Raw genomic sequence first — 23,395 nt, 5'->3', positions numbered from 1 at the left:
CGTGTATTTACAATTTAAATCTTCCAGATTTTAAGTAAATGTGGTAATACCACAATGTAGAAATACTCCACTACAAGTACAAGTGTGTTGCTTGTCTGAAGGGGGGGGGGCTAAATAATAGAGAGCATTGAAAAAGCTACTTTAATAAAAGTAGTCGAATACTTTTGACCTTGTCTGTAATTTCATTTTATAGAACAGATATATTCACGGTAACGTTTCTGTTTATCCTTCTTATTTTCTTAAACTGTTTTACCATAACTACATGTGGTCAACATATTTGCCTGACCGATGCGTGAAAACGATTTCATGCAGCCGTTCCGTAACTCTCCTGTTCATATTTCCTCACCGCTGTACTTTCCTCGCTCACCATCATGAGAGTAAAGCTTAATGAGCTTAGGAGAGGGCCTGTGCTCAAGCTGTGGATGGCAGACTCTCAGTACTGGGCATGTGCCAGCTCTTTCTGGTGGTGCCCCCCCCCCCCCCCCCCCCCCTCCTCCCTCAGCCGGTCCAGTCCCAGTGGAGTCTCCTTTCAAACAAAGCCTGCAGCATTCTGGGAAAGCCAGTTTTTTTTTTTCAGATCATGTGGTTCTGGTGGGACGGACTGCTCTGCCGCTACATCATCATCACCATCATCATCATCATCATCATGATCAGAGCATGTAGTACTTATGTCAATAGAAGTACAATATGATAGTTGATGTTGCTGCAGGTCCAGTTCTATGATCTGTACCTTTAAGTACGTCTGTCTTATCATGCAGCTGAAAAATAGATATGAAGAGCTGCGAGAAACAACAGTCAGTGACTCACCATAATGTAATTCAGTAATTCATATTTCCTCCGCTGATGGATAGAACGTCTGGTCGTTATAAGTCCCTAACTTATCTCTAGTTATGTCTAGATGCGTCACTGTTCCAATTTTAAAATGTCTGCAAAAAGCAAATTATGATAATATTTAAAATAAATGATACACTTGTTTATGCTTCATCTTGCAAAAAACAACAAAAAACCCTCCAAATCATAATAAGCTGATATATTAAAGTATTTACAATGTTCGTACTAGTTTAGACAGATTCCATCTTCAATCAAGAACTCATTTAATGCGTCTGAAAGGAAGGTCTCTCTCTCTCTCTCTCTCTCTCTCTCTCTCTCTCTCTCTCTCTCTCCTGAATATGTCATGTCTGTCCTCTATTTTGGGGAAGCACATACATGCATCTGCCCAAGAAGCACTTATTTTTCCAGCGGTAAGTGTTGAATTCCCACTGAGCGCACTTACGTGGCTCCGAACTGCAGCTCGAGTGTTTGTGCGAGAGTCGCAGAAAGAGGAAGTGAGCGTGAGAGAGATGGGGGAGGGAGCGAAATGGGAATTATATGGAAGCGGATACGTTGATTGGAAGATATCGTGGAGCTGTGGACGTCTGAGCAGCTTGCATAGAACACAGGAGCTCTGCGTGTTGCTCACTCACGCTTTTAGATGTGACTTATCGACGCTGAATAAACGCAGTCTTATAACCAGCTGTAATTGGACACAAAAAGCAGTAACGAGAGCAGCAGCATGCCTCCATGTGTAATTCATTTACAGCATTATACCTCAGCTAACCGTGGGCCGGTCGCAGGAGTTCCTGGGACGTACAGCTGCTGCACAAAGAAGCTCCACAATGCGCACCTCTGGCGGTGCGGTGTCCGGCAATGTCGGTTCGCCCCTTTTGTGTGTTTTGGCAAGCCAAGCCCGTTTCACGCGTCTGTCCTCGCTGTGCGTTGGAGCGGGCGTCAGCACATCCTTCGCATCCCTGACAGAGCATTGCCTGTCCGAAGGGGGAACTTTGCCATTAAGGAGCGCTAAATAATGACGAGGGCGAACCCACCTCGGACCGTTCCCCGCACAAAAGTAAAAGTAGAGACAACTGAGGCGGTGGTCTCGTCTGCTGAGTACCACCTAGTGGACTGGAAGACACCCTCTGGTCTACAGAGTGTAATGTAGGAGAAGCTGAATAGTATTAATTTTGCTTGGAAGTTGGAACCTGATATGAGTTTAGCAGTTTAGCGCTTCTGTTTTCCTTACAAATAACACAAGCTTAAAGTATTTCTTATGGTTTTGTTTTGTTGTACGATATATAAAATGAATTAGTAAATCCCTTTTTGAAGATTTGAAGGCAATTGCGAACAAGTGTCTAAATCTAGTCCTAGTGGCGGTGACGTGAAGTCATGTGATCGTTAGCATTTATGATTCAAACACCGTTAACGTTCATCTGGCAAGATTATCCTGCTGAACAAAACGTGTAAGTGTAATAAACACAGAGCTCATTTTCTGCAATTATCCAAAATCCCATTGGCCTTGACGAAATATGCCGTCCCTACGGCACTCTGTGCTCGTCCAGAGTCCTCATGTGAGACAGTAACACACTGACAGGGATGAGTTCCCCGAGCAAAGACTGCTGCTGCTGCTGGATGCTTCCAGACGATGGTGAAGGTTTTTAATGCAGAACCTTCAATTATCAAAAGTATGTTCACCGTTTAAACAAAAACAAGTAAAGTAAAGCATCTGAATAGTTCTTCCAGACATATCCCGAGCACCACCGTCACACACACACACACACACACACACACTCATTCTCTGATGTGACCTTCAGCACATGCAGGCTGGCATTCAATTACCGCCCTGTCAGTGGCCCATCCAGCCCAGTGGCTGCACGTCCTTGAGTGTCTCCAGCCTCCGTCCAGTCTATATTCCATTACATCCTCCACGTCGGGAGCTCCGTCCGGCGAGCAGCCCTCGCTTCCTCGTCACCGCGGCTCGATGCATCCTAAAGATAATCTGTAACTGCAGTGAGCAATGGCTTTCAAATCAGAGCACGAGATGTCATTGCTGTCAAAACATTTCGCAGGATCTGCTCTCTCTGATTATTGTCTGTTTACTGTACACATTTGTGATCATTACTGAAATCACAGTGTGTGTGTGTGTGTGTGTGTGTGGGGGGGGGGGGGGGGGGGGGGGGGCATTTTCAGCCTCTGCCACTTGATAAAAACCTCTCTAAAATAAAACCTCTCTTGGCTTTAACCCCGCTCGCCCCTTCGCTGTTTCTCGGCGATGATTCACGCGCCGGTTTTTGCACAGCTGTTGATTGACCTCGAACAAGTTGTCTCTCCTCCTGGTTTATGGTTTCGTTACACCGCGCTGTGCGGATCGGTAAACATTTGGCTCTGACTGCTTATCTCGGACTCTTTCATGTTCACATTTGTGCTTCGCTAATATTTGTTCTTCACTCGTGAAGCTAACGCACCTCTGGGATAAGAGCTCTAAAGATTATTATGATTATTGACTGAGGGAGTGAAAGCAAAGCTCTCGCTAGAGCTGCAGCGACTAGTCGATCGATCGATTCCTGGATCGACACAGAAACACGACGCAGAATCCCCATTGATAGTTTAAGTCCTCTTTTAAGCAGAGACACCACATATGCGTCGTCCCTCATCTGATGGGAGACATCGCTGCTTTTCTTTGCTCTAACATTAGTGTTGTCCAACACAGAACGGGTCGGGACACAAATGAAACCTAATGTGAAGCTAATGGACTGATTGAGCTTCACACACTTATTTAGAATCGGTGCAGTTTCTTGTTGGATGGAAGGATGGATTTAGAAAGAAACAAGTGGTCTTTGATCTATTATTAGAACTGGGATTGATTAATACGCCTTTTGTTTACTTTGTCTTCTGACTGGATTATTACAGATAATTCTTCTTGCTGTTATATTTATGAAAGCTGAGGTGGACGGTAGATTTCATAAAGCGATCCAAGCGCCTTTTAGATATCTTCTGTCCTCGTCCTTTTTTTGCAATACATGTGAATGAAGCTCCACAGATTAAGGAAACTAATATACTTGGATGATATTAAATATACATTTCTTTGGATGATATAATCGTCTGACCTCGACCTGTCCAGAATATGTTGAATGTGGTTAGTTTATGACGTCAAAGCGAAACACAAATAGTGTTTTAGAAAGGAAGGTGTGATAAGACGGCACTCACACTGCTGTTTGTGGCTCCTTCCTCTGGCCGCTGAAGTTGATTCTATTCAGACATATGCAGCAGGAGAAGCGATTATGTGAGCTGTGTGATTTCTTTTGTACTGTACAAATTACCACGACTTAAGAGAGTTAATGTTCCCTGAAATGACTCGACCAAACCCTTGAAATACGGCGCTCAGGTTTGTTGACTTTGTCTCAGAAGCCTGCAGAAGAAGGTATAGATGGATTATTCGCTTTATTCTGACGTCTGACTCTCTGTTTCTCTGTTCCTGGCTCGTGTTGATTTATGGTGTCTTGCAGGCTCATAAGGGTTGGCATAAGGGCTTTTTTTTTTTTTTGTGAAATATCTGATTGTTTTACCTCTCAGAATGAATTCCAATAGCAGAAAGCTCAGAGGCACAGCTTTGTATCATAGTAAATAGAATATTTTGAGGTTGTGGAATGTTTTTTCTTTGGACAAAACAAGACGTCACCTTCTGCTTCAGGAAATTGTAAAAGGCATTTTTCAGTATTTTATAGACCAAACGATTAATCGAGAACATAATGACTTAATAATCTACCTGGTAAACTGCCTGTTTGACCTATTAAACAGTTGGGAATGTATTGTTCTTTTGTACATGTACCGCCTGCTGTATACAGGATGCATCTGACAGCTGACTGAATTGTTAGCCTTCAGGAATTTGATCATAGCAGTAAATCCACTATGTCGAGTACAGATACATAAAACATATTGGTCTCCTGGATTTATTAGCTGTCTGATGTATTCAGATCTTACTCAACAGATTTCTACCTGTGTGTGTGTGTGTGTGTGTGTGTGTGTGTGTGTGTGTGTGTGTGTGTGTGTGTGTGTGTGTGTGGAGGGTTTCAGCTTCAGTTGACATTTACAGAGCCAAAGCAATCATGAATTGCCATCATCTCTTAACTGTATTGATCCCTTTATATCTACGCTGCTGTTTATTTGGAAGACCTTAAACATGGACGCTTGTATCGTGTTTATGTGTTGTTGAGAGCGTAAATATTTCCCCCTGAATAAGCCCCATTAAACTCGACCGGGTCACCGTGTCTCCATTAAGGAAATGAAAAAGGAAAGAGCGCTGACCGAACCTCTGCTGATTGTCCCCTCACGAGGATCCCATAAAGGAATTGCAGAATTATTAGCACCTCCAGTATATTATCTCAAGTCTTTAAAGTCTGTTCTCCGTCCAAAGACGTGCCAGAATAAGGCCCAGCCAGAAACCCGCGTCTCTAAACTGAATCTGAATCTGCAAACCTTGAGCTGCTGAGAAAACAATGGAGTTTGGCAGCGAGCACGGTTTGAGCCACATGGTTTTTGAGCCTTCATGTCAAGTGACTGTACTTACTCAAACCAAACAATGTGTCCAGTGTGTTTCATTGTGGATGGGAGCTCGATCTCTGTTTTCTTCTGCAAGCCATAGAGCACAAGAGCAGGACCCTTAAGTAAAGACAGAAGACACTCAAAGAGTCTCTGCTGTGATTTGTTATCGAACACGCCTTCGTTTCCTGAAAACTCCTGAAACGGTTGTTTCTGACTGTGATGAACCATCGGCGGGACTTCCTGACCTATAATTCAAAAGACTAAAGAGCATTTATCGAGACAATTGGGAGCATACGCCTGAGCACTGGCCCTGCGTGGGGCGCTGAAAGTGATTATTCTAATCCTTTTTAAAGGTGTTATAAACGGGGCTGCAACGGAGCGTGCTCAGGTGTGAATTTCAGGGGGGGGGGTTTTTTGGCAAGCCTGAAAGGATTAGTTTAGCATATTTCTGATTATGTTTGTACACATAACTGGATGGGACAGGTTTCCTCAGAAGCGCATTAAAAGGTCATGTGTTGTTCGGGTTGCGGGGCAGAGAGCGCCGCCACCCGAAGAAGCTCTCCGCAACAATCGACTCCCCTCTCGCTCAAACTTCACGACGCGCTGCTTCATCAAACACCGACTCCCCCTCAGTTTCATCGTAATGAAAAATGCTGCTTTATTATTTTATTATTGCTTTATTATGCTCCGAATTAGTGCGTGAAGTTTGCTCCTTCCTGTGATGCACAGCCTCAGTGGCTTGTGGTTGTCAATCAGCTCCCCAGTGAGGTGTCTTACTGGTGACGTTTACGTTGTGTTTTATTGGGTATTAAATCTGTTCACGGTCAGTTTTTAGGCTCCTGCTGCTTTTTTGTACCTGGCGTTGGTCCAGCCGAGATCTAAACGGTCACTCCAGGTTCACTGAGTCGCTCGCATGCGCTTCATTTGGTTTGTCGCCGCTCTTCAGCGCTCAGGGTAGCGTAGCATAGCATAGCTGTTTTTTCCCCCTTCTTAACAGAGACGCACAATAGTAGCGGATTCCATGACACCGGCCTGTAACTGGCACACCACAGCTCCACTTTTAAAAAAAAAAAAGTGTAATTTGGTTAAATCTGCCCCTGTTTCAGTCCAGAATCTGTGCTGGCTGAAACGAATAAAGTGGATTAACTCCATCACAGGATAATGCAGATTAAACTGGTAAACACAATCACTAAGTGATGCATATGGCCTGCAGGGGGGTATGGGGGTAGGTGGGGGTATGGGGGGGGGGCTAGACCACAGAGCAGGGACACACCACGGTAACACCAGTGGTGCCTGAGCCCCTAATACCTCCAAGTCCCAACTTATTTGCTCTCCCTGTAAAAAAAAAAAAGGTGCCCTGCTAATGCCAGCGACGCTGCTAATGAGAGCGTTAAGTTATTCAGCTGGTGTTTCTCTGGAGTGATACGTCAGCGCGTCTCTTGATCCCTGAAGCGATTCCCCCCCCCCCCCCCCCTCCCCCCGGGTAGCCACGCTTGCTCTGACGGCGGAGATGCAGCCGGTTCAATGAGAGCGGGGGTGGCAGCTGGAGAAAATCCATTCCCAGAGTGAGCGTTCTGCTGAGGCAGGTACGCCGACCTTTCAGTCGTCTGATAGGTCATCGCTCGGCAGCGTGCCTGGACTTCGGTGGCTGAACGCCAGGCCTGGCGGTGCTCATAGTAAAGCTTATCTGAGCAGCAGCCAGCTATGATCAATGGAACCCCTCTGGCAGCTCGTTTATAGGACAGTGTGGCACGGCCACAGAACACTTCGCCGACAGATGACGGTAGGGTTTACCCGTGTGCATGGTGACCATTCAGAAACCACCGAGTGCACCTTGTTTTAATCCGTGGTGCAGTAGTTCAGTCGATCGGCTTTAATTGACACCCAATTATCACTGTAAATGAATCTCGGATGCTATGAGATTTTTCTGCTTCGTCTGTAAGAATTAGAACAGTATGGCTGCACTTTTTTTTTTTGTCTCGCATGTCAGACTCCAGCCCCCCCCCCCCCCCCCCCCCTGTTTCCTTGTTTTGTGGTATAAACACCGCTTCTGCATCTACCTCTCAGGTGCCCACGGAGTGAGAGAGGAGCCCCGGTTTGTGACGGCGCGCGCCGGTGAGAGCGTGATCCTGGGGTGCGACGTGTCCCCTCCCCTGGACGGCCAGCAGCCCCCCTATGTGGTGGAGTGGTTCAAGTTTGGAGTGCCCATTCCCTTCTTTATCAACTTCCGCTTCTACCCTCCTCATGTGGATCCAGAGTACACCGGTAAGATGTCCGTTTGATGCGGTGAAAGAACTCCAGGTCTGACAGAACACAGAAGGCACAGAGGTCTAGTTTAGAGCCTTTGAAGTAATGAGCATTCGGATGCATCTTGGAATGATTCAGGATCAGGATCCGTCTAGCTGCTAAGTCCACAGGATTCTGTCGTGTTGACACTGCAGCAGATACGGAGTTTCACAGCACACTCTGATAAACAGCCACCATGACAGATAGAAGGACAGCACCACATTTTGAGCTGCATTTTACCAAACGTGAAAGATGGTGGATCGCAGATAGAATCGGACTGAAAGCTGCCAAAAACAACTTCATGGATTTAAAGGAATTGTTTCACAATATACTTATTAGAGAGCTGTGTTCTGGCTGGAGCTTCGTGTGTGTGTGTGTGTGTGTGTGTGTGTACCCACCGGCTATCTGACGAGAATTTAGACTTGGTTTCAATTTCTGGAACCCCAGAAATATCGGCCCTTTTTTGACCTTATTTCAGCGAACATTTTATTGACCAACCAGATAAGTGAGCAAATATTATTTAATTAAAGCTAGATGGCATCTGCGTTGTTAACCAGGCATATGTAACCTGACCAATATTTCCCCTTTCAAACATGGTAAATCTACCTTTCGTGAGTCCGTCAATCTGATAGACTAAGTAATGATATATCACTTCATATATTATATTTATTCATTCTGCAAACATTTCTTTGATTATACTTCATATACGTAGATTTCCCTATACTAGCCGCAGACCTAATTATAAGTTTCTGGCTGAAATATGAGCCAGTTCAATATATTGCAGAGTAAATGTGCTGTTTACATGCACCTCACAACCCTATTCTATTGAGAAGATTGTCCTGCAAGTTCAGCGTGCTTCCGTCTGTTTTTTCCCTCAGAACGTGACGCTCCGGCTGTTTGGACTTTAGGTGTAAGAAGGCGCGGTGCAGCTCGCCGAGGCCTTGGCGTTTGGCGCTGTGCATGGGGCATCTGCTGCCTCTGAGTGCAGAGTGAGAAAAAAGTGTGTCTCAGCAATTTACGACTGCATTGTAGATGCATTCTCACCAACACACTCAAAGTGACAATGCAGCACAGAGCGTGTATAGTGTAGAACCCATACGGTGTATTAGATATATGAAAATGGTAGTGTTTATTAGGCTATACCCAACACATGGATGGCATTTATTTGAAAAAAATGGTATTGAGCATACCCTCACTGATAGAAATGGGGTGGATAAAGATAAGGATAGCATAAATATCTCCCTCTGCTGGCTTTGTCTTGTCTGTGACAGGATGGCGAACCTGTTCCCACCTCTTTAGCAAGTACAGAACCCCTGCCTGACCTGGTGGTGAGCTATGAAATAGAAGGCAAAGCACAGCTTGTCGTATCCCTAGTGTGAGTGTCCTCAATGTGGACCTAACAGATTTTTCAGATTAATATTTACTTCATTGTAATTCCTCCCCATGGGCTTTTTTTCCAAGCATGGTCATCGCTGCAAAGACGACTAATGGCGGTGACTCACTGTCAGGGGAACCCTGCTCTTTTTTTTGGTTTTGTTTTGTAGTGTCTTGTCTTCTTGTGTAGAAGCTGAAGCTGCCGGAGCGCTTCACTGCTTACTTCAGCCTCCTGACCAGCGGCGGCGGCGGCGGCGGCGGCGGCGGCGTCACACTCCGCGTTGCTCACTGGCGCTCCAGTGGGCCTCTGTCAAGTCCGCCGCTGAGGACCTACCGGCGCACAGATGCAGCGTGAAACACGGCCGGTCTCGTTGCGTCTCGATTGAAGCTTGTCCCAGGGATCGCGTGAGCAGGACGTCATGGTGACGCTCGGACCGTAGCTCATGAGACGCTCTTTGGGTCTGTGAAGTCTCAGAGCTCATTTGAGCTACTCCCACGGATCGTTATCACTTAATACGAATACAACTGGTGAATAGACTAAATGCGATGTTGTGCCATCACACAGCTGCTACCAAAATAGAGGAGATTATCCACGAAACGCTGCACTTACAGTTTGGACAAACATCACCGCCGTGCCGAATTTAGTGACATTAGATCCATCTCTGGGTCAATCATTCCATTGTTCACTTTCCCATTGTGAAGACACCAACAGTATATTCACTTAATTCTAGATTCGTTATTACAGTTGTGTGTTTTCTTTGTCTAACTCACTGTTAAATGTGAGCTAGTACATACCTCCATGCACACTGAATTACTGTCCAGCCACTTTCTCCTGCAGCTACAGAAAATAGAAATGACAAAAAAATGTAAAAACATTTGTCTTTGTGCCCTCGCGATCAATAATTCAGATGTGCAGGTTGGGACATTTTAGTGTCAGAATGTCTCGCTTTGGGACGAATCTAAATCACATCTCTGCACAAGGATAATATGGATAATATGGATAATATGGATAATATGGATATGTAGGCGGTGTCGTCCCCTCAGGAGCTTTTCCACCATGTAGGCCACACAGCATGCTACTGTTTCCTACTGTTAAAAGAGGTAGGCGTCTCTCCAGTATGTATACATGTGATGTATAACCTATATTAATCGGGTTACAGTATGAAGTATGAGGCTTTCTTTTTGTCTTAGCGTGTAGTAGGTGGTCGGTGTGACGCCGCTGGTCGCTGCGTACATCTTAACGCGTCGTAGTGAGCTGTCTTCACATCGGAACGTTGGACTGTAATTATGTGCGGTGAAAACAAAAATCAGCCTTTAGTTCTAATTCCAAAGTCACAAAGACTCCATCGCTGCATCGCTATCTAAATACAATCCAACACTAATTGTAATTCACTCTATTTAGCTGATGAAAAAGATGCTTTTCACCACAGACAACAAGACGAAACACCTAGGCTGCTTATTTGTCGCGGCTGCGAGGCTGGCTGTGCATTTAGCATCTTGGAATGAAGCACGAATGTTCCCCAAGTTTGGAATAATGAGGGATTCACTTGTTATGATGGGGGACTACAGAGTGCTATAGAGAGTACAGGAATGAGTGACCAGGGACTGGTTTTGGAAAATTGAATTGTCAAAATGTCAGCTCTGTAAAAAAAAAAAAGAAGATATATTAGGGCGGTAAACACTTTTATAACAAGGGATAAAAAGATAAGGCTGTATTTTGAAATGTTATTGCTTTCAGGTGTGCACAATTAACTGTAGATATGAAAGTGCTGCATTAACCTTCCCCAGCTGTATATCTCCCCTCTCTTAATCGGAGCTCCTCTGGACTTGGTCTCTTTGGATCTTTAGTGTTTCCTCTTCAAAGCGTTCTGACAAAAGCTTGTGATGTGATCTAAACAAGGTTGAAGCTCATCTGTTTTCACAGCAGACAGAACCCTGTATACTGTGTAAGTGGTGAATGCCCGGGGGGGGGGGGGGGGGGGGGGGGGGGCGTTAACTCTCAGCGCCCGCTCACTCTTTGACAAACGGGAGCTGAGGCTGATCCCCACCCTTCACGCCACGACCCACCACACTCAGCACTTCAATGCCCAGGCAGAAATAGACTTTTTTACAGACTGTAGACTCTTCCCTCTTCGCTGCATCGATTTTCTGCTTACAAAAAAAAAAAAAAAAAAGCACGTCAGTTTTTTTTACCCCCAACTACAGCAGCGGCCTCTGGGTCGGGGTATCTATCTATTGCATTTATATATACAGTAAGTGGTAGAGCGGCCCACCCTCAACATCAATATATTTGCCTGACAGTTTGATGTAACGGTGCTTACAGAACATCTACACATCAAAGTTTGGGAAAAAATGATCCATCTCCGAAACACTCGTCAGACAGCAGGAGCGAGTGTTGCAGTGTGTCGGGCTGTCAGAGGCGGCCATGTGAGCAGCGAGCTGGAGGCTTGAAGACAGACAGCTTAGCGGCTGAAGATTTCCACCATGCCCGGTTTCTTCAACTCCTCTCATCCCCTGTGATTTCCCCCCTTTTTAGAATTCCAATTTATCCTCAGCCTTGGAAAAAAAAAAAAAAAGAAGCGGCGGGGATGGAGAAGTTTTATATGAAATGGATGATTTCTTTGAGGTGGAAGGCTGCTCTTTTCCCACAGTGACATCAAATACTTTATTTTAATTCGGCTGAAGGTATGGCTCCGAGGTACTTTCATGCATGAATTCCAATACTGGAAGGTAGCTGCTGCTGTTTTGTTTTTTTTCTTTTTTTTTCAAGCCACATTTACGGTTCAATATTGTGATGTTTAATCTGCCACAGTTGAGGAATATGCTTTAGTCGCTTTCTTGCAGAACGATAGATGAGAAGATCAATATCACTCTCACGTCAGTACGTCAGATGTGAAGCTGCAGCCGGGAGATTTCCCCCTGCTTCCTGCCTGGAAATGTCTGGCATGCTCACTAATTAATATTTCTATCTTGTTACAGAAAAGCACTTTGCTGCCCAGTCAAGAAATAGTCCCCCCCCCCCCCCCCCCCCGTAAAACAACAACTTGACATTTTAAACACTTGGTTTTTAGCACAGATTAACTTTCAGCCAGGCCAGCTGTTCCTCCTGCAGCTTGTGCTCAGCTTAACGTCATATTCTTTTAGTTTTCTTTGGACAGAGAGAGGCTAGCCGTTTCCCTTCGTTTCCAGCCTTTATGCTAAGCTAACCATCTCCTGGCTGTAGCTTCATGATTCACTGTAGACATGAGAGAGTGGTGTGGATTTTTCTCTTGGTAAAAAGGAAAATAAGCTATTTTTTTTAAATCAGAACGCTTTCGCTCTTAGTCCTTTGAGTTTTGGGGGTGTCCAGAGTCTGCACGCTCTTTACAGCCGTTTTGTGTTTCCAAACACTTGGAAATCAGGCTGATTGAAGGCTAGGTATGAAAGTACAGTACGTGTTAAGGGTTGTCTGTCTCTGTTATCTCGACGAGAGGCTGGCAACCTGTCCAGGGGGTTTTCCTGCCTTGCAGTGTGCTCCAGAATACTGAACCCCCCAATAGGAATAAGAACAAATTGGTTTGTCACACCCGATTTGGACTTTGTGCGTGCAAATAGGCTGGAGCATGTGCTTATTTTAATAACTAGTAGTTGAAAGTCTTGCTTTATGGAGCGTCTGTCAAGAAGCAGAGATTCATATAATGTTGCACCTAATCCTAATAACCTACGATACTCAGAGGCAGAATGTATTTCATTTGTCTTTTTAATCTCTTTAAAAGACAAACAGCAGCATTGTTTTACGCCATAACTCGGAGGCTATACTTTTGATGCGAAGCCAGTGCATCGTAAATCTGTTTCTCTCAATGCTGCAAGAAGAAGAAAATAAAAAGGTTGAACTGAAGCACTTAACCTCCAGCTGCTCTGATGGATCTCTGTGGCGACCAGCAAAGCTACGAGGTGGCGGATGAAAAGAGCATGCAGGTGTTTTGACAAGCAAGAAAAAAGACAAATGATCTCGAATCCTCTTCTGTGTCCAGGTAGAGCCTCTCTGCACGGGAAGGCCTCCCTACAGATTGACCCAGTGCGCTCCGATGACCAAGGCTGGTATGAGTGCAGGGTCCTGATGCTGGAGCAACAGTACGACACCTTCCACAACGGCAGCTGGGTGCACCTCACAGTCAACGGTGAGTCACCCGCACACACCTGAACACATGCTTTTGTGGGTGTGAAAAGGGAAAGAAATAGAAAACCTGCGTGTTACACACTGGAAGGGACAGCTTGGCTAATAAAATGGTATGTGTACGCTGTATTTACAGTATTTTCACCCCTTTACTTTGCCGTCAGACGGCCCTTTACGATGGGGAACTCAATCCAGTATCTATGCTTCCAAATCACACGACTCTTTTGACAAAAGATGGTTTTTTTGCTTTTTGTTATTTTGCGACTTTGGTGAATCCAAACTAACCCTTCATGACCCCCAAAGTCACACACTCGGCTTCAGTTCCACGGTGAAAACATCCGTCTGATGCCGCGGTTAAGAATATTCTAACTATCAACTGAAATACGTTTGGCTGCTGTCCTGGTCGACAGCAGTTCCTCGCTTTGCTTCCAATGCCTGGTACCTCTGGAGGCGCATCGACTGCCGTCTGTAACTCATACACTGACTACGGATAAGTACAAGACAAGTGCTAGTACACGTACGTTGGCGGAACTCTCTCTTTAAGCTTCTTGTTTTTAATAAAACCTAGTATTTTAGAGGGAGTTCTGGCATCAACACACCTCAGCTCAGTAGATACTGTACATGTTAGTTATTGTAATGTAGTTCTCCGATTGGGTTGGTAGTATTTGGCTTCATGCTGTTTTTATTAACGTTATTAACATACAGTATGTTTTAAACTCTATTCATTAATTATGTACATTAATACGGGAGTTTCAGTATTTCCTGACATTCTATATACATATGAAAATATGTATTTAGGTTATTATTTTACTCTGGTGACAGGCATCCTCATACACTCCTTTCATCTTTGGTGTTTTACTGTCACTTCTTATGTGTTTCTGGTCAAATAAAATAAAGGAAAACAAAGGAAGTATTCATGAATTGCAGCCCATCAGTCACAGTGATCTGCTGGTGACAGTTCATGGTTCTCTACTGGGGACGCTGTTAAGGATCATTCCTGGAGCTCCCTGGTGGAGGAAGGGATGAGAGGCCGGTTAGAAGAGAATTGATTGCGGCCTGTTTAAGGCGGTTCCGGCAGGGATCGTCTGCGATAGTCTGAGAGCTATCAAACTGATGACCAGGCGGAAAAAAACAAAAATCTGCACCTTTGCATTTCCCAGGAATGCCCCAGTGGCTCAGAGAAGGCTACGTGAAGTGTGTCTTCACGTTGTTGCAAAGCGCCAGAGACTACAGAGACGACGACGTGTTTTATTTTCGTTAATAGTGTGTTCTGTTTTTTTTTTTTAGACAGATATTATATCAGGCTGCTTCGTATGTTTTGCAGGAGCTGGCACCGAGTGAATGCGTTATGCAGCAAAGGTGCGGTGAAGTAAATGCAGCAGATGATTTAGTGCGTCTCATCTTGTGGCATTCCTTTGTTGGCTTTTCCGCAACTGGCTAATATGAATATTTCCTAAACCGAATAAGATGAAGCCAAAAGTGTAGAATGCCTTGAGTCAAAGCCTCACAGGTCTGTAACTTCAGACAGCTGTAAGCCTCAGAGAGAGAGAGGAACTGTCAAACTCATTCGCATGTATATTTTTGGCGCCGTGTGAAACTCATGCATATTCCATTCCATCATGCATCATGCTTACATTTTACAACGGACGCAATTCCGGTATTTGAATAATGATTACAACGCGGCGTATGCGGAATACCGCGTAAAGAACCATTTGTGAAGCATAATCACTTTGGAATGAGAAATGCTGATGTGTACGAATGGTTATTATCAATGCAGAACATAATGTTTTCTCCCGTGTGTGTTTGTGCGTTTTGTAAATTGCTTTCTGCTCTGTGTGTAGCACACTGCATGGACGTGAGAGCGTCTCATTGCGTTTATAGGCGGTGGTCTGCCGTCACCTGCACACTCTGGTGATGTTCGGAGTTCGGGAACGTCTGTGGGGCGCGCATGTGTGTGTGTGTGCGTGTGTGTGTGTGCGTGCATCAATGTCTCGCTGTGTTGGCATACTGCATCTCTGTAGCGTTCCTCATCAGTATTCACTCTTAACTTCCACTGCTCCCTCCCTCTTCTGCCGCGCTCTACTCCTGTCAGGGCCTTTCAACAGAAACTGAGCTCTCCGGGTTGTAGCAGAACTAATAATATCCCTGAATGTCATATTATATTATATTTGGCATATTAAGTGATGGCATTCTACATGACCCCGTGCGTGTTCTGCGTCTAGCTGCAGAGATGCACGACACACATGCATGTATACGGTAGATGTGTTTAACTGGTGCACATATTTAGTAGTGCTCTCTATTTGAATTGACATACAGACATTCTTGGAAACCCCAAAAAGCAGCAGTTGTTCCACAGTCTAGATATCCAATAAAGGGAATTGATATGAAGACTTTATGCTACTGTTCTCCTCTCAATGGGTGTCTGTGAGGGAAGCAGGTGCCATTTTTGTCTGGCCTCCACACAGACACTAAGGGACACCCATTTCCTTTGGCCGTTGGTGTTTGCATACACTCGTCCTTTGAGTTCCTGTCTGCTGGCCTTAACTTCCTGCCAAGCGGACAGGGAATTGGTGCCCACTCAGTGGCAGGTGTCAGATGGCAAGGCCTTGTGCCCGAAAAAGACACTAAGGCCACTCTCCATTCTCTGCCCTCCCTCCTCTTCCTCCTCTCCTCTCTCTCTCTAGTCTTGTCTCTCGCCCTGTCCTTCCCTTCTCTTTCAAGCGTCGGCAAGCTTTTCAGGAACGACAAAAAAAAAAAAAAATCCACCAGCGTTCTCCACATGATTTTAAGTTAACCATCTACTTCTGAATCATAAGAAAACACAGACCCTGCCACTGTGTCACTGGGTTAGCGATGGGCTGGGCATTTAGGACCCATTTGGGTGACCCAAATAATGGCTCATTTGTCCGCCAGCTCCATATATCCCCCATGTGTGTCTGCCCTTGTCAGTCACTAATGGGCCCATAGTGGCTACAAATGGAGCCCATGTGAACAATCACCCTCAGGCCCATGCGGGACCCAAAGATGCAGACTTAAATAACAAGTCTGTCCCAAAATTGCTCACACGTGTCAGCCCAATAGGGACCCAGTATACATACACCTGCGATGACATTGTGTCGTCGGATCCCACAATGAGAGAAAGGTCGGATCTCTTAATTACCAAGTGTAATAATCGAGATTCTGTTGACTACCTTGAGTTCGCTGACGTTAGAAGAGGAAGTGTCCTTGAGAGGCCTCTTCCTTCTCTCCCAACAGTTTACAATGAAGCACACGTTTACACGTTTGAGGCTTATGATGTGAAATCAATGAAAAAATGTCTACTCTATGTAGCCGAGCAGAGACGAGAAGGGAAAGACCAAGCAAGGGAGGAAAAGGAGGCGGACGGACTCTTGAGTTTGTGAGCATTTTGCGGCATCCAGGCCACCTGATGTGATGTGCTGCGCGGTTCACGGAAGAACAGCTGAAGTGCAGGATCTTTAAGCATCTTTTAATGTATGTAAAGGATGAAGAGTTGCAGTAAGTAGAGCAACTCCCAGGTTTCGGAGCCACAGTGACACTTCCTCTGCGACGAGCTGCAGCTGATGGTGTGAAACAACTCCCAGGTTGACCAATATACCTGCTGTTGTCACCGCCATGTGTGCCACTTATTTCCTGCCAACTGATGCTTAATCCCCTGTGAAAAACATGAATCTGAATTAAAATGAATAACAGCACTTGGTGGTGGAAGACGGAGTCAGATCCTTTAGTGAAGTCTGCTTTTAAATATACTTATTATCAGCTACATGTAAAAGTACTCATTGCTCAGCCCATGTGTCTGATATATTATCATATTTGTCATTAATAATACTGATGCGTTATACTGTTGTAGGTGGAACTAGTTTGGTAATTTTGTCCTGCGGTTTCCAACTTTAGGGTGAAGATCAATCTGAGGGGCCGTGCGAGGATTAACGGGAGATTAACGTGTTTCGCTACATAAACTTATTTTTTAGGCTTTTCTCTAATCTTTGCTTTATTTGTGAAATATTGGATACTTTATGCCTGTGAGGGAGCGAGCCGCAGGCACCAGAGTCACAGGTAGATTTTCAAAAAAAGAAGCTTTAATTTACCCCCAATGAAGAACAAAAAAACTATATTTACAAAATATGCAACGAAAAATTTCTGAAAACTAAAACTCACCAAGCTGTCAGCCTGTGTAGCGGTGACTGAGCGGCGACGATGCACTCTGCTGTGTGCGTGTGTGTGTGTGTGTGTGTGTGTGTGTGTGTGTGTGTGTGTGTAGTGGTAGTTGAGAAAGTGTGAGTCACCGCAACCACGAGAGGTCCTTTGAGCATGCAGCCATAACTAGACACCCAAAATATATTATGCAGTTTGCTGCAGACGAATGTGAGAATAGCCGTGGACAGACAGGGAGGTGCACACTCACACACACACACACACACACACACACACACACACGGGATAAAATCTTAAATTAAAAGTAACGTTTTGCTAAAGCTGTTGAAACAGAAATCGGGATTGGTCAAATCTACCGATGAGAATGAATGAAGCGTCTTACGGTAAAAGCACAGGTGGACCAGGTTGCCCGTTGACCCGTTTACACGTAAACCAGCCAATGCATTTTATCTCCGTTAATCTACTGCGCCATCTAACGCAGTGAGTTGTTAGAGAGCGAGAGGGCAGTATGGACGGGCAGATGTCTGAACGTGCTAATTGGACAATTTGTTTTGCTCCGTGCCAGGTGCTAGTATGCATTCTGAAGCATGGCAGCACTCCCAGCGGCTAGCAGTGACCCACTTGTATAGCAGCGCCTTTTTTTTTTTTTTTTTTCCCTTCTCTCTTTAACTAAACATTCTGCCACTATTTCTAATCAAAATATTGTGTTGAAACACTGAGAGCAGCTGGCGGAGAAAACTACCCTTCACTGGCCTGCGGTCGCCGGTGAAGAGCTCCCTTGTGGCTGTTAGTGATGCTAAGAAACATCAGGTGGAAATGCACCGATGCTGCTAAATTGTTTCTTTAGCTTCTCGTGAACACTCGGCAACGCGGAGGGACGACCGTCGTCATCCGTGGTCCCTGTTCACTCAGGTGATCTCGCTGTTTTAGAAAGCAGTGGCCTGGCCTGCCGTCTGAGCGATGTCTGTGGGCCGGAGTCATGCATGCGATTCGTTTGCTGACACTTTGTCCCGCTGGCCAGTGACGGTACTACAAGGTCAAAAATCCCCAGTGCCTCCCTCCCGAAAAGCATTTTCCTCATAGACACACTTCTAGAAAAGAAAGTCTGTACAGCAGCTGAGGCTGTTTGGGGAAGATGAGCCGATGAGCTGTCTGATTCGTTAACCGTGAGTGCCTGTTCAAAGATTCATAGCGATGCGTTTAATAGTTGTTGAGATATTTCAGTGTGAACCAAAGCGGTGGACCGCGGAGCTACTGGTGTGGATCAAATCTTTGCAAAGCTACGTCCAGAAGATGATGATGATGATGATGATGATTGTTGTTGTTCTTCAGACTGTGTCACTTTTGTAATGATTCCTACTTTCACTTCCTCCGCAGCCCCGCCTTCATTTACAGCGACGCCGCCGCAGTATGTGGAGGCGAAGGAGGGGGGAAGCACTATGCTCAGCTGCTCTGCCCAGGGAAATCCAAAACCAATGATCAGCTGGCTGAGGGAGGGGGAGGAGCTCGCTACCGACGCAAAATACTCGGTAAGGACGATGCCGAATAAAAGGCATTAATATCAGCACAAATATAGAAGCAGGGTTTGTGCACAGATGGTGTCGGCCGCTGAGTCCATCTGTACTGGAAGTATGTTATGGACCGTGTCTCACCCACTCGCATCAGCTCGTTCTGTTGTTGCGCCGCAGAACAATCCCATTGCTATGTGATAAACCTCAATAAACGCTTCAGGGTTTGACATTTGTGATGCAGAGGCTTTAGTTTATGATATAACACAAGACATTCTCACTTACATCATCCATAACAGCTTTTACACTGATTTCTATATAATTTGAACAAGTTCAAAGTGTGGAGCCCTTGATAGATTACGCTCAGTGATCGCAGTGAGGCTGTCAGTCAGGCTCTCCCTGCTCCTCTGTGTAACCACACTGTGAATAATGTCAACAACGTTGAGACTGGCAGCGCACCTCACATTCCAGAGAACCTCTTTGTTGGTCGGCGATGCGTGATTTTTTTATTATTATTTTTTTATTCCTGTGGATAAACTCCCAAAAGTAGACTCTGATGTCGTGACAAGATATTTCTGGCGCAGCCTCTACGGGGTTCGACAGAAGCAAAACGTCTCAAGCTACGTAAACCATCGACAATGAAACATCAGGTGGTGGATGGTGGCGTGAGTCGCAGAGATTCAAAGACAACGCTTCAGAGGACGATGACTCATCGCAGCCACGGGATGTTCTGCATCTCGACTAAAAAGGCGCAAAGGTGCAGACGTAGCATGTTGTTGAATATGTATCAAGACCGTTGAAGGGCGTTTATTACACGGCTTTGGAATTGTATTGGGGAACTTCTTTGAAAGGTGGAGGCCTCCGTCTTTTATTCCGCATGCCTTCACATTCTCATATGACACTGATGTTGCAGTCTGCTGCTCTCAACTGGCTGCTGCTGCACTGATGCAGGCAGTCAGGAGCAGAGAGGAGCGTCCGATCAGGGCCTCTTCTCCCCAAACAGTCGCCTCAGTAAATGATTAGACAACATGCATGGTGCATTATTAATCTCCTTCTCCTGCATCAATATTACATTTAGTCCTAACATGTATGTTACCCGAAAAAATGTAATTTGCTAGTGAGAGCCTTGTGCCATACTTCACTAGTTCCACTGTTGTATTCTAAGAAAATATTTTAAAAAAAAGCAGAGCACTTATCAGCTGTTTACATTTGGCTGCTCAGAGTTTATGTTTTAAAATCTCCTTCGCGTGTGTTTATGCGCGTCAGGGTAAATTTGCTCATCCCACACGATCGCATCCATGGAGACGTCACGGAGAAAAGGCAGGAATGTAGCAGACCGAGAGGAGGAGGAGGAGGAGGAGGAGTCCGTCGTCTTCCTCCTCTCTTTGCTTTATTACTTTATTTATTTGCAGAGACCCCCGAAAACAAAGGCGCTTAACAAAACAGTAGTGCAGGAGAGGAGAGTAAACCTGGGTGGGATTATAAGGGTCTTCCCCAAAGTGCACTCAAATGACAAGCAAGCAGGAAAACAACAGCAGCCCAGAAGCCCAAATCTGTCTCAGTGAAGTGTGACACAAATTGAGATTCTGCCTTCATCTCACGGCTCACCTTATCTACTGTTCTTTTCTCTGTCCCCCCACCACCACCACCCTCCCCAACCCCCGCATCCCATCCTCCTCCTTCTCTTTAATCTGGTCCCCCTCACCTTGAGTTGAGTACATCTGTGGCAGAGAGAGCATCGGAGCGGACCGACGGATGCTGCATATCACCACGTCCCGCTAAGTGTACCGTCTGCTGCAGTCTGCTGCTGCGCCGTCTGTGCTGTGGCGGTGCGGTGATTCGATTTTCGATCGATTCAGTGCAACATAGTATCAAAAAAAGAAGAAGAAGTTTAACTTGTGGGTTCAGACAGAAGGAGTGGTGAATCTTAAAAGGAGGCGTGATTGCACTCAAAGTCAATCTTTACATAACCTCTGCAGGGCTGAGGTCAACCTGATGAGAAGCTGTGACTTCTCAAGCTCAGTCTGCTGCATGAACGTACGGAGAGGAGAGGGAAAAGGAGAGATAGTAACTTATGAGAGCTTGAGTCTGAGAGTAGAAACAAACACACGAGTACATTGCTGGCTGGCTTACAGCTACACTTGGCTTACATTCGATGTTTGGGGCAAATCAACATGGACTGTGCAAATGTTCCAGCGGTGAAAATTTGCACAAAAGATGTGGCGGTTAAGACCCACTGAGCACGGAGCAACGCGTTGTTCTCTTTATACGTCTATGAGTGGTGCTATGTGGAAATTTAGGGGTCGAAAATACAAGATTCTGCAAATGAGGGTTAACTTCGCCTGCCGACATCGTGGTATTTTGCCAAAAAAGCAAGGCGTCGGTGGGTCTGGAAGTCTTGTTAAGAGTTGAAATCATTCTACACTTTTGTTGTGAACTTCTGTCTCCACTGAATACAACGTATCTGAACCAGCCACAGAATTGAACTTAAAACATCTTTCTTTTTACAGAAGAAGATCATCCCTGTACTTTCTGATTATTCTCACCGTCAGATACAGTACAAACGAAAAGCAAAGTGCTACACGGCACGTCGCACACATCGTTGGTGAAAGTGCAGGTCGCTTTGTTGGCGCAATGTTTGCTAACAAGCTAACTGCTCGTTAGCTCGCGGGCCACTGAAATCCTTCGCTTTCCGGTGGGTCCTCAACGTGAGGCGAACCTTCTCTTTGCTTTCTTATCGAACGCACCTTTAACACTTTACCTTTACATGTGTGAGTTCTATAAAAGATCAAAACACATAATAACTCAGTATTTTAAAGGCATAACCTGAGCCTCAAATGAGAGCAGCTCAGTAAAAGTTACTGGCATGTGAAAAAAACCAAACAGAAAACATGCCAAAGTCAGCCAGACAGTAATTCAAATACAGACAATTTTAATCAGTTTTAATCTCTTCCAACTTTTTTTAATCAATACAAACTGCTTTCCAAGTCTTAAATCGACGCTTCCCGACACGTCGGTGTTTGGTTTGCACTCGTAGCGCCCAGCATGCCATGTGTTGTGTGTCACACAGCAGCGATGAACAAAGTGCTATCTTGTGATGATGACACGGTTTTGCCAACAGACTGACACAAGTTAAACGTCGCTCGCGTTGATCCGCTAGCAGCATCTCTGGGCTATAAAACATTAGAAGGACAGATGAATAGGAATGATTCTGCAGGCGTAGCAGATCCCCCCCCCCCCCCCCAGCCGCATGAATGGATAGACTACAGCTGTGTGTGACTTGAATGGACAGAGCTTCTCGCAACCTGTTGCATAATTTATAAGGTTTTTTTTTTTTTTCTATTAGGTTTGGTTAATGTGTTTCTTCACCACTTATTGCTTCTCATCAGTGGCTGCACACAGGGACACGCAGCAGTTGGACGTCTCCAAGGTTACAACATGCGGGAATCGGTCCCGGAGTTAATTAAAGCGCGACTCATTCATGACTTTAAAGTGTTTGATGTATTTTCTTTGGAGTAGACTCTCACCGTGAACGTACTCGGAAGAGTCGGGTTGTTGTATGACTAGGATCAGTCGCTGCACGTCAAGTGAGATTAGATAAGTTTGATTATATTTCTGCCAAATAAAGTATGTTAAATTATTATTTGCCGACCGAAGTCGTCCCACCAGCGTTGTGTCTGGCGACCTGATGCTTGCTGTTTGTCACATTATTGTATTGTACAGGTGCATGACGGCAGTCTAACCATCCTCGGCATCACCAGAGACGACAGAGGGGCGTACACGTGCCGAGCCTACAGTGACCAGGGAGAGGTGCTCCACACGACCCGTCTGCTGGTTCAAGGTACTTCACCCATACACGGATCACGCGTTAGCGAGGCCTACATTACATGTTATTACCAAGTCTACAAACGTATTTGCGCGGATCGCCAGATTTGTAAATGACAAAACGCGTTTCCTCGTTTCTACCTTCGGCCAAATATTGCATTTGCATCAATAAAGTAGTTTTATTATTTATACTTGAAGGCATTTACTGTAGCAGCATTTAAAAGCTATGCATGCAACTCTCCTGTGTACCGATGTATGTAACATGACTTCTCTATCAGTCAGTCAATAACTCAGTCTGGGGCTTGTGTGTCCACGTGTGTGTGTGTGTGTGTGTGTGTGTGTGTGTGTGTGTGTGTGCGTGTGTGTGTGTGTGTGTGTGTGTGTGTGTGTGTGTGTGTGTGTGTGTGTGTGTGTGTGCGTGCGCTCTTGTGCACCCCCGTGTGTGTACAACAGGATCTGTCCGCGAGAGCGTCACTGTCTGTCTCCGGTCCATTAACTAGGCTCTCTGCTAGACACAGATCGGATAGATGCTTGTGATAGCAGCCTCCGGTTCTCTCGCGCAGCCTCCTGATACAGCGGGGAGTTAACAGTGTGTATTTAACAAGCAGCTGAGCGTCTTGCTGTTACGGTCGAGTAAGCGTAAGGTCTATTTTAATGCCCGACTTCTGTAAGGTGGAAATCAGAGCAGAGGAATTACTCTCCTCTTTGTTCCCGGTAC

At 45.4% G+C, this 23,395-nt stretch overlaps 1 protein-coding gene across 3 annotated transcripts in view; it reads left to right on the top strand.

The window, feature by feature from the left end:
- The window catches only part of igsf9ba (immunoglobulin superfamily, member 9Ba), a 48,507-nt gene that overhangs the window by 5,556 nt on the left and 19,556 nt on the right, over positions 1 to 23,395 (top strand). For all 3 annotated transcript variants that reach the window (XM_068716014.1, XM_068716003.1, XM_068716023.1), the window contains exons 2-5: positions 7,423 to 7,620; positions 13,029 to 13,175; positions 18,722 to 18,873; positions 22,576 to 22,693. In XM_068716014.1, the coding sequence (XP_068572115.1) occupies positions 7,423 to 7,620; positions 13,029 to 13,175; positions 18,722 to 18,873; positions 22,576 to 22,693 (615 nt within the window). The remainder of the gene's footprint in view (positions 1 to 7,422; positions 7,621 to 13,028; positions 13,176 to 18,721; positions 18,874 to 22,575; positions 22,694 to 23,395) is intronic.

The sequence above is a fragment of the Cebidichthys violaceus genome, unplaced genomic scaffold (assembly GCF_023349555.1).
Source record: "Cebidichthys violaceus isolate CVI_PGR_0920_01 unplaced genomic scaffold, fCebVio1.0.p SCAF_1, whole genome shotgun sequence".
Classification (NCBI taxonomy): Eukaryota; Metazoa; Chordata; class Actinopteri; order Perciformes; family Stichaeidae; genus Cebidichthys; species Cebidichthys violaceus.
The sequence above is the reverse complement of the archived record's forward strand: the minus strand, read 5'-3'. Positions and strand labels throughout refer to the sequence as shown.